This window comes from Chelmon rostratus, chromosome 23, assembly GCF_017976325.1.
Source record: "Chelmon rostratus isolate fCheRos1 chromosome 23, fCheRos1.pri, whole genome shotgun sequence".
Classification (NCBI taxonomy): domain Eukaryota; kingdom Metazoa; phylum Chordata; class Actinopteri; order Chaetodontiformes; family Chaetodontidae; genus Chelmon; species Chelmon rostratus.
The window spans coordinates 844,092-856,176 of NC_055680.1; the positions used below are offsets into that span (position 1 = coordinate 844,092).

At 43.6% G+C, this 12,085-nt stretch overlaps 1 protein-coding gene across 1 annotated transcript; it reads left to right on the forward strand.

Moving 5' to 3' along the window:
- znf16l (zinc finger protein 16 like) lies at positions 1 to 10,744 on the forward strand. The gene is made up of 3 exons (XM_041964914.1): positions 1 to 829; positions 1,760 to 1,951; positions 6,323 to 10,744. The coding sequence occupies exons 1-3, from the start codon at positions 79 to 81 to the stop codon at positions 7,027 to 7,029; spliced, it is 1,650 nt and encodes a 549-aa protein (XP_041820848.1). The 5' UTR covers positions 1 to 78; the 3' UTR covers positions 7,030 to 10,744.
- The last annotated feature ends 1,341 nt before the right edge of the window (positions 10,745 to 12,085 follow it).

The window sequence follows — 12,085 nt, forward strand, 5'->3', positions numbered from 1 at the left end:
CATCCAAACATTAGCTCGCCGAGTAGCTTCTAGCTAGCCAAACTCTCCAGAAAATAGAGCTTGCAGCCTGTGTAATCTATGAGTCGCAAAAGAAACCACGGTTTCGCCGAAACGAGTCTTTCTCCTGAACTCCACGGCGCCTTCATGGAGCCTCCAGGGTCAGCGAGCCGAGCCGACGGCGATTTTCTGGAGCTGGAGACCGACGAGGAGCTGCTCTGCTCGGTCAGCGACATCACCGAGCACCTCGGCAGAAACATCACGGTGGTGCTGGAGACAGCTCTGTCTGAGATCCGCAAAATGGTCAGCATCAGGATACGAGTCCTGAAAATGGAGCTGCGGGAGAAAACCGAAGAAATCGAAGTGTTAAAGGACAGACTGGATGCAGTCCAGAGGGATGGTAGGGACCCTTTCCCCGGCGTTGCGACCACGGATCCGTCTGCAGATGCTGGCCTCAAGAAATCTGATTTCAGCTCCGTCAACAAACACAACAATGTCGACCCCAGGAGAGCCAAAGCTGTCATGCCTGGTGTGAAAAAGGAGAATATAGATGCCATTTGTGACTATTTGATGAAAGACAAGAACTCGAGGGGGTGTGCTGAAATGGACGGAGATCAGAGCAGTCAAGCCAGCGGCGACAGGGAGGCTCGCCAGGAGCAGGACCCGCACTCCCTCAACCTGTGGCCGGACAGCGGGATGGCGGGCTCCGGGCCTGGGCACGGAGACTCCGAGTCCGCCACGGATGACATCTTCAGCATGCTCCCGTCTGGCAGCAAGCGGATGTATGACTACGAATGGATAGCACCGATGGAGTATTCTGCAGACCTGAAAGGTAAACACACAGACCGATGACAAGGTGTGTATGGCGTCACAGACACCTGAGGACACTTCTGAAGACATGCACTGTGGAGGAGCCAGCACAACGGCTGGAAAGTTAGGAGGAAACTAATATACTAAAAGTTATGAGGTCTGTCAAACTTAACAGATAGTCACAGTTCTGAGACTCAGAGGTCAAAGTTTGATGTAATAAAAAGAAGTTTGGGGCTGTCACCTCACAGCTGTGGCCATCCTCCCTGCCAGCATGTGTGAGGAAGACTGCATCATGGAACATTGCATTTTCCTGTGATTTTTGCATCACTGGGATTGAGTACTTTGGTTGGTCTGCCGAAAGCAGACATTGCTGCCACAATGACCCCCCTGCCCTTGTTATACCAACATATCTCTTTATCATGTCATATCATGACAGTTAAACAGGAAGTTCTGTGTCATAGTGGCCCCAATATACCACTAATTTGACTTTACTAACCCTTTTGAAACTGATTTTGCACAAAATGTGCTACCTATATATTGATATTACAGTATAAAATGACGTATAGCAGGAGAGTATTTGGATTTTATCCATGTGGACCACCACTGATTTGTAAGTTAAAATAATGTAATATGAAATCATAATTATGAGAAACCAAGCACAAATTTCTAAGATACTACATTGTGTTGACATGCGACTGGTGGGATACACCCTAGACAGGTCCCCCAGTTAATCACAGGACAGACAATCATTCACATCTATGGACAATTTAGAATTAACCAGTTATCTCACATGTCTTTGGACTGTGGGAGGAAGTCAGTTTTTGCTTTTGCTAGTGGAAACAGGCATGCATGTGATGAAAATAGGGAATTACAGAGTACCTGATGGAATTGGAAAAACGTGCACAGTAAATTCAGGCGTGGATCAAGTTTTATGTGGTCATATTTTTCTCAGTCATGAAGGAGCCTGAGTGTGAGAACACCCCCACCTGTGAGACGGAGGACGATGAGGAGGACGAGTCGTCGAGGAGGGAGGGGGGTGGACTGGTCCAGACCCGGCTCTCACACGTCCAGTCCTCTGAGTTCTCCATGGAGCCCCAAAGCTCTCCGGGGGAAGGAGAGGGCAATGCAGACAGGCCCACAGCAGGTGGGTAAGAATGGGGAGAAGGGAGAGGGATGATGGCCAGAATTCCAAAAACAAAGCTGTAAGTTTAATACACTTCACAGTTAGACTGATAGATGTTGGTGTAAGATAGAGCTGGATGAATGACTGTCACATGACTGTGTAGCCATCAGGTAAGTGGAGCCAGTGTTCCTGTCATGTATGTGATGGAGTGGTTACAGGATGGACCCAAATAAATAAAGTGGAAAGTAAAGCGTGCTCCAGTGTTGGGAATGTGGACGAAGTGGAGTGTGGCTGGCTGGAGAGGTGCAGGATAGCAGGCAGGTAGACGAGAAGGCACGCAGAGAAAAACAGGTTAGAGCACACACACAAACACACAGACACACAACCCACAACCCACTCGGAGCAGCAAAAACTGCATATGGCCTGAAGACAGCTACCACTGCAACGAGGAGCCGGTGATGAGTGGGAGTAATGTCGAGTTTGAAATACTTCCAGGCTGACAAGCAGGTGGGCAGGTTCAGAGGGTGTGTCTCAAATGCAGAGATCCAGGAGCTGGGAAAGTGAGGGGGGGGGGGGGGGGTCACACAGAGAGACAGAACGGAGCACAGGCAACACAAAGAGGGGGAAACACAAGGGAAAGAACTGGGACACGGCTATGACCGTAACAGAGTATCAGCCAGAGGACTGAAACCTTCAAAGCTGCACGAAGGATCCTCACTCCTCTTCATCTGTTACTCTCTTGCAGCATGTTCCCTGTAGACATCCTGTCCTTCCTCTCCTCTCGCTGTTTTGTAGCATGCTTTTTTAATAATTTTGACTTGAGCCAGTTAACATCTTGAAAGCAGAGAGCTTCCTGCTCACCCACACTCTGAACTCTGATGATGAACAATCTACATCTTTTATCAGCGAACAGCTCGGCTCTGACCAGACTCAAAGACAACTCTAGTGACTACTGGCTAAATTATGGTGGTGGGGGACGGCTCAGACCTCCATGGGCCTCAAACTGAACCAAACACACAAATTCCATGAAGTAGTCATAAATGAAATCTAATGAAACAGAGCACAAGAAGAAGTGCAGCATTTAATAATAGCGTTTCCAAACACACATGCATTGACTGAACTAAGCTAAAGCTAGGCTGTAACCAATCAAAACAAAGCACGGGATCGTTTCTCGTCATTGTTCCTATCTTATCCTTCATACTGTATGTCACAGCATCCCATAAGTCCAGTGACATGACCCGCTCCTTGAGCTCCTCCACACACAGGTGCCTTTGTTGTGCAGATATGGCACAAACATTTCCAGGACACACGGATAGAGGAAGAGGTTTTGACCCCCTCTGGACTAAAATCCTTCACAATGAGTCTATTTATTTCAGTTCCCCGACAACACAGACATGGTAATACCATGTGGACACATAAGACAAGACATCTATTCATGTATTCATGAGAGCACAATCATGACCAACAGCAGAGTAATCATTAGAGTAGACTCTTACTTCTTACCCTAATGACATATTTCAAAGAATATTGTAAGCTTGTTTTTCATCACCCTAAATACAGTATATGTCTGAGGTGGCTTGATTTTCTGTAATAACATGTTTTAATATGATAGTTTGTGTCTGTCCTCCCTCCACAGACCTTCTGAGTTGATAATGACATGTTGATGTACATGTCTAACCAGGGAACTGATGGTAGCTTGTGATAAAAGAAACGTTGGACTGAAATGTCAGTTCTGCTGCGCCTCTGTGTGCGTGGGCTGTAAAACCCCTCATCTTTGCAATCTCCTCAGAGACAGACAAACAGACACATTCCTTCACAACAAAGTGTACAAATACTGACATGAATTCATTTATTTGACTCATACAGGTACAGTTAAAGCCTGGTTAGAAGAGTCAGTCCCGTGGTAAACTCAAACTAAATGCTGAGTGGCTCAGCGTGAAGTTCTGATCACTGACATGTTCTCCTTGTGTCCACTAATCAGTGCCTCTGATTATGCAAGTTGTGTGTGTCCCATGGTGCCCCGAAGTCATTCTCATTTATTTCATATAAATACACAGTGTGCAGAATTATTAGGCAGATGAGTATTTTGAGCACCATCCTTTTTATGCATGCTGTCCTACTCCAAGCTGTATAGGGTTGAAAGCCTACTACCAACTAAGTATATCAGGTGATGTGCAGCTGTGTGATGAGAAGGGGTGTGGTCTAATGGCATCAACACCCTATATCAGGTGTGTATAATTATTAGGAAACTTCCTTTCCTTTGGCAAAATGGGTCAGAAGAGAGATTTGACGGACTCTGAAAAGTCTAAAATTGTGAGATGTCTTGCAGAGGGATGCAGCAGTCTTGAAATTAGCAAGCTTTTGAGGCGCGATCACAGAACAATCAAGCGTTTCATGGCAAATAGCCAACAGGGTCGCAAGAAGCGCGTTGAACAAAAAAGGCGCAAAATAACTGCCCGTGAATTGAGGAAAATCAAGTGTGAAGCTGCAAAGATGCCATTTGCCACCAGTTTTGCCATATTTCAGAACTGCAACGTTACTGGAGTGTCAAAAAGCACAAGGTGTGCAATACTCAGGGACATGGCCAATGTAAGGGAAAAACGACCACCACTGAACAAGAAACACAAGATAAAACGTCAAGACTGGGCCAAGAAATATCTTAAGACTGATTTTTCTAAGGTTTTATGGTCTGATGAAATGAGAGCGAGTCTTGATGGGCCAGATGGATGAGCCCGTGGCTGGATCAGTTAAGGGCAGAGAACTCCACTCTGACTTAGACGCCAGCAAGGTGGAGGTGGGGTACTGGTATGGGCTGGTATCATTAAAGATGAGCTTGTGGGACCTTTTCGGGTTGAGGATGGAGTCAAACTCAACTCCCAGTCCTACTGCCAGTTTCTGGAAGACACCTTCTTCAAGCAGTGGTACAGGAAGAAGTCGGCATCTTTCAAGGAGACCATGATTTTCATGCAGGACAATGCTCCATCACATGCATCCAAATACACCACAGCGTGGCTGGCCAGTAAAGGTCTAAAAGAAGAAAAATTAATGACATGGCCCCCTTGTTCACCTGATCTGAACCCCATAGAGAACCTGTGGTCCCTCATAAAACGTGAGATTTACAGGGAGGGAAAACAGTACACCTCTCTGAGCAGTGTCTGGGAGGCTGTGGTTGCAGTTGCGCGCAATGTTGATCATGAACAGTTCAAGAAATTGACAGAATCTATGGATGGAAGGCTTTTGGGTGTCCTCGTAAAGAAAGGTGGCTATAATGGTCACTGAATTGATTTTGTTTTGTTTTTTGAATGTCAGAAATGTTTATTTGTATATTTTCAGTTGTTATATTGGTTTACCTGGTGAAAATAAATAAGTGAGATGGGTATATATTTGGTTTTTATTAAGTTGCCTATTAATTCTGCACAGTAAAAGTTACCTGCACACACACTAAGCCTCCTAAGATAGCCCAAACTAAAAAAGCCCCACTCCAACTTCCAGAAATATTCAGCTTTGATATTATGCGTCTTTTGGGTTGATTGAGAACATAATTGTTGTTCAATAATAAAATCAATCTTCAAAAATACAACTTGCCTAATAATTCTGCACCACCTGTACTGACTAATGTGCAAATCCACCACTCCCTCTTAGCGAAACATAATTATTAACTATAATATCCTTTCATGTAAAAAACGATGACCGCCAGTTCAAACAGGTGCCCTGCAGTGATTCCACCTCCTGCATCAGCACAGATACTTTACATCTTAAAATGTTTTTCTTTAGCTGCATCAGATTGTAGACAGCTTGGTTCTGCTCGAGGTTTCTGCCTCCTTAAAGGAAGTTTTTCCTCGCCACTGTCGCCAAGTGCTTGCTCATGAGGGAACTGTTGGGTCTCTGTGGATAAAGAGTCTGGTCTGTACCTGCTCTATATGGAAAGTGTCCTGAGACAACTTCAGTTGTGATTTGACGCTGTATAAATAAACTTGAACTGAATTGAATTTAATGCTTGTTTTATAACACGTTGCAGCACACTATGCTTTACTCACCACATTTCTGGATTCAAAAGGGGTTCCTGTTATATTTTGTGAAAAAAATATTTTTAAAGAAATTACATTAACGTCATATTTTGTGTACTTTGAATCTCTGGTCATCCATCAGTCACATGACTGATCAGTTGACTGTTGACTGTTGGCGAAGTGTTGAACACAGCATGGTGGACTGGAGATGCATCGTGTTTTAGTTTTTGACCTGTTTGGCAGCTGACATTGGTCTGCACCTCTCTCTGTCTCTGTGTGTGTGTGTGTCTTCTCAAAGGACAAAGTCAAATATTCTAGTTTGCCATAGTTCAAACTTGAATGGGCTGCTATTAGCTGATGAAGTTGTGTTTGTTTGTGATTTCAGGCCAGCAGTTCCCCAGTCACACCTACATCTGCTCTCTGTGTGGAACCTTCTGCCCTGACTCTGTGTTTCTGGAGGAACATGTCAAACTCATACACTCGGACTCTGCTGATGCCCAGGCTCTCCAGGCCCTGCAGTCTTCCTGCTCAGCTGCACCCACCGTGGGGGATGGCAGTAGTGACTCCAGGATGGGTGGAGGGGGGCAGAACGAGGGCGGTACGGGAGTAGGCGCTGGTGCCGGGGTCGGTCGGGGAGGGGGGCACGTGAAAAAGGATATCAAAATCGAGGGCGGGTATGAGTGCGGGGACTGTGGCCGCCATTTCAACTATCTTGGTAACCTGCGGCAGCATCAGCGTATCCACACTGGAGAGAAGCCCTTCATGTGTCCAGAGTGCGGGGAGAGGTTCCGCCACGCAGCCCGCTTAAAAAGCCACAGACTGGTGCACAGCGGAGCCCAGAGCCCCTTCCCCTGCCCCCAGTGCGGGAAAGGATTCTCAGTGCTCTCTGGACTCAAGAGACACCAGCGGGTGCACACCGGTGAGAGCCCGTACGCCTGTCCACAGTGCGGCCGGCGCTTTAAGGAGCTGGGTAACCTGTACACCCACCAGAGGATCCACAGCGGAGCGACGCCATATTGCTGCCAGCAGTGTGGACGCAGCTTCCGTCATCTGGGAACCTACAAGAGCCATCGCTGCACCCCAGCACAGTGACCAGTCCTGCTGCTACGCTTTCTATGCTTACTGATACCAAGACATTTAAAGACAGGACATGGTGCTTACTCTGAGGCATGTTTCTTCATTGTGTAGCTCTCTGTTGACACCGGTGGGGGGTTGGGGGCGCTGGTCTTGTGGAGAACAGGGGTGGTATCCTGAAATGCTGCCCACGCTTTCATGCTCTGTCACATTTCACTCCTGCATCAGCCATGCAGAAAAGCTGCATCACTGAGCGTGACCTCAGACACAGCAGTGTAACACCACTGTTAGCTCCAGGTCTGCATCAGCCACATCACACACGCTGCAGCAGACTTTTCTCAGTTGTCATGAAAGTGTTTTTCTGAGGACTTTCAGGACATCTTGTCCCTGTTGATTCTTCTTCTTTTCTCCACAGTTTCATGACAACAGAGCACACTTCACCTGCTGACGGACACTGCGTAGGTGTGGCTGAAAGCTCTGCAACGAGCTAGAGGTCAGAATGTTTTGTTCATGAGCTGATCAGAGCCCTTCAGGCACCGCGTGGAGCATGTAAGAGGGGATTGTGTTTTCAGGTCAAGTCAGAGTTATCATGGATCCACCCCTGAAACCCCAGAGGATGACCTCTTTTTTTTTTTACTGGAAGGCATCAGTGCAGAGGGCTCAGTCTCACAATCACTGTTTTAGTATGTTTGAGCTGATTTACTTTAATTTGAACATACTTTAAAGGATCTTTCCTGCTTATTAAAAACTTTGTCATTCATCATTTCTATCTGTTGTAATATTAAGTCCAATGGGGTAAGAAAAGCAAGCAGTCAGATGATCAGACAGGCTGTGAACAGACTCCCTGATCAGGGAGTGAAGGTGAAGTATTACTCAGACTGTCTGTAAACAGCCATCACAGTTTACAGACTTCAACTTTGACCTGCTGTGCTTCCTGCAGTTGTGTGCAGTTTTCTGTGCAGTGAGGGATCAGTAGTAACATTTCCAGCCCCTCACTCAAACTAAATCTAGTGGTTTAGATAATCTGGATAGAGTGTTCAGCACAGTTCAGTATACAGAATATTCAGTACGCTGTGGAAATTAGCCTGAATAGACTTGAAGCTGGCTTGAGAGAGGTCATCGAAGCAAACATCATTGATTTCATTTTGTGCTGTCCCTTTGTTGTTGTGTACACTGTAGTAATGCAGCTGATCAGCAGAGTGTAAGAGTGCAGTCATGTTTGGTCGCCAACTCTAAAAGTGGTAGCCTGCTCATAATGTCCGTGTCAGACACTCAGTGTTTGCTGGAGAAGGAGCTGTACCAATGCAGTGGTTTCCTTCGTGAATAGCTGAAGCCCTAACCCCAACCCTTCCTGCAAGAACAGAATGTGTGAATATGAAAATTCTCGTCTCATTCATTTCAGTGACTCCAGTCTGGTGTCAACACAGAGGGCTGTGGCAAAAAAAAAAAAAAAAAAGCAAAACGCTGGCTTGTCTGGTAACAATGCTGAACCTGGCTCAACACAGCGAGGCGCTGCGCTGGCCAACTGCACACGTGCAAGCTCACATTCCTCACAAAAAGGCTGTATTTCTGCTGTTGACCTGAGATAATTGTGGTAACTCTCCTGAGTTGTAAAATACCATCTCTGATTATAAGAAACAGAGTGTTTAGTGTCTGAGAAGCAGTTGCAGGAAGTCATTTAAAAGTACACTTCTACACACTACACACTATATTTTGGAGGTCAGTATTGTACGTTTTACCCCAATACATTTATTTGACAGCTTCAGTTACTCGTTACTTCGCAGATTCAGATTGTTCATACAATATATCTGAATCAGCTAATGACCTATGATGTATTAATATAGATTAAGCAACCCGACAGCATATAAAGTAGTTGACCTTAGCTCCACCTCTACTAGCTGCAACATGAGTGATGTGTAAACGTTAACTCGTCACTAATTATAATCCAGTGATATACGTTATTCTGTAGAACAACTGCTTTTATTTAATCAAGACTTATTTAATCAAGAAGTATTGTTGCAGTGTAATAATGGTCAGTTTTCTGAAGGAAAAGATCTGAGTACTTGTTCCACCACTGCTGAGAAGCTTTCACATTCACTGATCTGTTACTCAGACTTCCTGGATTGTGTTTCATAGGTATCTGAAGCAACACACCCCCACCAACGCAGCCCCTGGCATTGTTCTAGCAGGGCTGATTTTGATCTGAACACCCGCTAAAACCACGGCTGCAGCATAATCCACCTTTCATGGAAACGTTCATAGTGTTTCAGACTTTTTCTAAAAATGTGTAAATGCTCCATTTTTCGCAGATCTTCATAATTGGAACATGGTCGCACGTTGGAATTTACTGTAACTGACATGAAGCACTTCTTTGTGAAAGAATAAATCCAAATTTTAGCAGCCATTAAAGCCTACAGGGGTGGATGTTTGATGCTACACCCACATATAATCTATAATTTAGTATTACCTTAATGGACAAACCACACCAGATTGACTCCTTTCTCACTGTTTGTGCCACATAATGCCGGTCATGATGTTCATTAAATGATGCGCCGCGATACAACTCGGCAGGTGTGTGTTGCAGTTAAGGCTCAGAGGTTCGGAGCAGCAACATTTCTTACAAGTTTACTTCAATTTTTCATGGCACAGTAACTGAACTACAACTGAGTTCAGTGAAAATGCTGCTGATGGATTACAGATCTCAAATACATTTCACTGTGTTTCATGAATGGCTGCCAGCAATGAATGTGAGTGGAAATGGTTGAGAGATTTGAAGAGACATGGTGGAAAATCTGATTTTATAGAAAGATACTATTGATTCAGAATTAAACAACATTAAACACTGATACTGTACACGTGGTTTCAGCCCAACAGGAACTCCGACATAATAAGAAAATCTGGGTACTTTGGACATTGGCCACCAGTCTGTGGCTTTGATTAGGAAACATTAACAGTGTTGAATAGATCCAGTGGTTTAGATTATGAATCCATTCATTCATTTCTGCCTTAACCTGCTGAGCCTTCAGGATATCCCGTCGCGACCTTGCTGTGTGGTGATGGATGGGACTGTCCGAGCACCATCACCCACATGTGGTCTGACTGTGGAATCGCAGCAAAACAGATCTCATACTGCTGACTGTCTTTATCATGACACTGCTTGGTGCTACGTGTAGAGCAGAACGTTAATCATCTCATTTTTAACCAATGTAATGTAATGTTACAGACTGTATATTGGTTATTTTGTATGTTTGCCTATATGACAACTGAAAATTGTGTAATGACAAAAAAAAAACATTCTTGAAGGAAAATAGCATCTCTGGTGTCTGGTGTGTTCACTCACTTGGTCCGAGAATTTGACCTGTTACTCAAGCTCGTCTGTAAAATGAGTTTCTTAGCACTGAAAAACAAAAACACAACTTGTGGAAGTGAAATTCTGATCATTGACGATCTGCTTTCTTACAAATGTTTGTCTTAATGTCATAAATGAGTGTGGCTTTTTAACAATGGTGGAATGTAACTGAGAACATGTACTATACAGCAAGTACAGTACTCAGTACACACAGTACTTGTACTTTCCATTTCATGCCACTTTACTACATGTCACAAGGAAAGAGTTTTTACTTTTTATTCCATTACATTCATTTGACAGCAATAATTACTACTTTTCAGTTCAATTTTTCCAAACAAAACATGATTTACGTATTAAATATGATATATTGTCGTTCTGTACCCAATGTGTATAAAGTTAAAATTTGCTCCAAATACAACGTCAAAATGTTAACGCATCAGTAATGATAATCAAATTACGTAATAAATAATAATAGAACATGGTCAATCAGTCTAATTGATTGTTTGATATACATATATTTGGATTAAAATAATTCCCTAATTTTATTTAAAAGACCATACCAGTAGTTTTGCATGGTTTAACCCTTTAACTACAAATCACAGTGTTTTTACATCCCAGTTAACCATGCACTTTGCACACAAAGCTGCTGTACTTTTTCAGTGTGAATGTCTTTTTTCCAGTTCCAGACATCTGTTGGCTTCCATTTACTTCCATACAGTGTGTAAATCATAGCGAACATCAAGTCTGCATTACACATAAAATAATGTTACTTTGACAGATGTTTGAAAATGGTCGACAGAAATGTGAGGTGAGGAGCTAAAACATGAAAATACACTACGTACAGCATGGACTTGCTTCTTTCACATAAGTAAAGCAGATGAGTAAAGGATGTTAACAGATAATATTCTGTACATGCAACATACAATATGTAGTGTATACAGTACACCTGTACAGACGCTGGTGCTCGTGAGGTTGGTGAACAAGTCTGGAGATAAATGTGATCCAAAAGTTTTGTGAGCGTAAAAAAACTAATAAAAAGATTAGGAAAAAGAAGTGAAACTGAAAGTTGAAGTATCAAAATTTAATCCATTAAAGAAAAAGTGTTTAAATCAAAATGTAATTTTTGTCCATTTCTGGATTTTTTTCTAACTACATAAAAAAAAATAAATCCCCAGTTCATTTCATTTTGCAAAGGCCTATGTGTTTGCTGAAAAGAATTTAGTAAGCCTTTGAAGCCAGGTGCGTAAATCACGCACAGCTCCTCTCTCTATTTGGAGACGCATGAACTGATCCTACTGCAGTTTGGCCAGAGTGAGATATGTGCCTGACAATGCATGCTTCACACCAAAAGTGTGAGAGTTGGCAGCACTGTGATACTGGAGGAGATGGAGCTAAGTGGATGTCAGGAGGGACAGCTCAGCCTCGGTGGGCTCTGGCCCAATTAGATGATTATTGCAGTCGATGAGAAATAGAGCACCTTTACTCGTTAGTCTGTCATTGATGGAGCAATCGATCATTGTGAAAAATAAATTACAGACATCTCTATGTTGTCTAAATGAAGTAGACAAATTGACACTAGTTTGATGTACATACAAATGTACACTGGGTATCAGTTGGTCAAAGAACTACTATCTCTCTGTTGTTTTTATTGCTTTATGATTTTATATTCAAGTAAATGACATGGGATGAGTGGATGAACTATGAAGGAATCAAAGGCACCCTGCT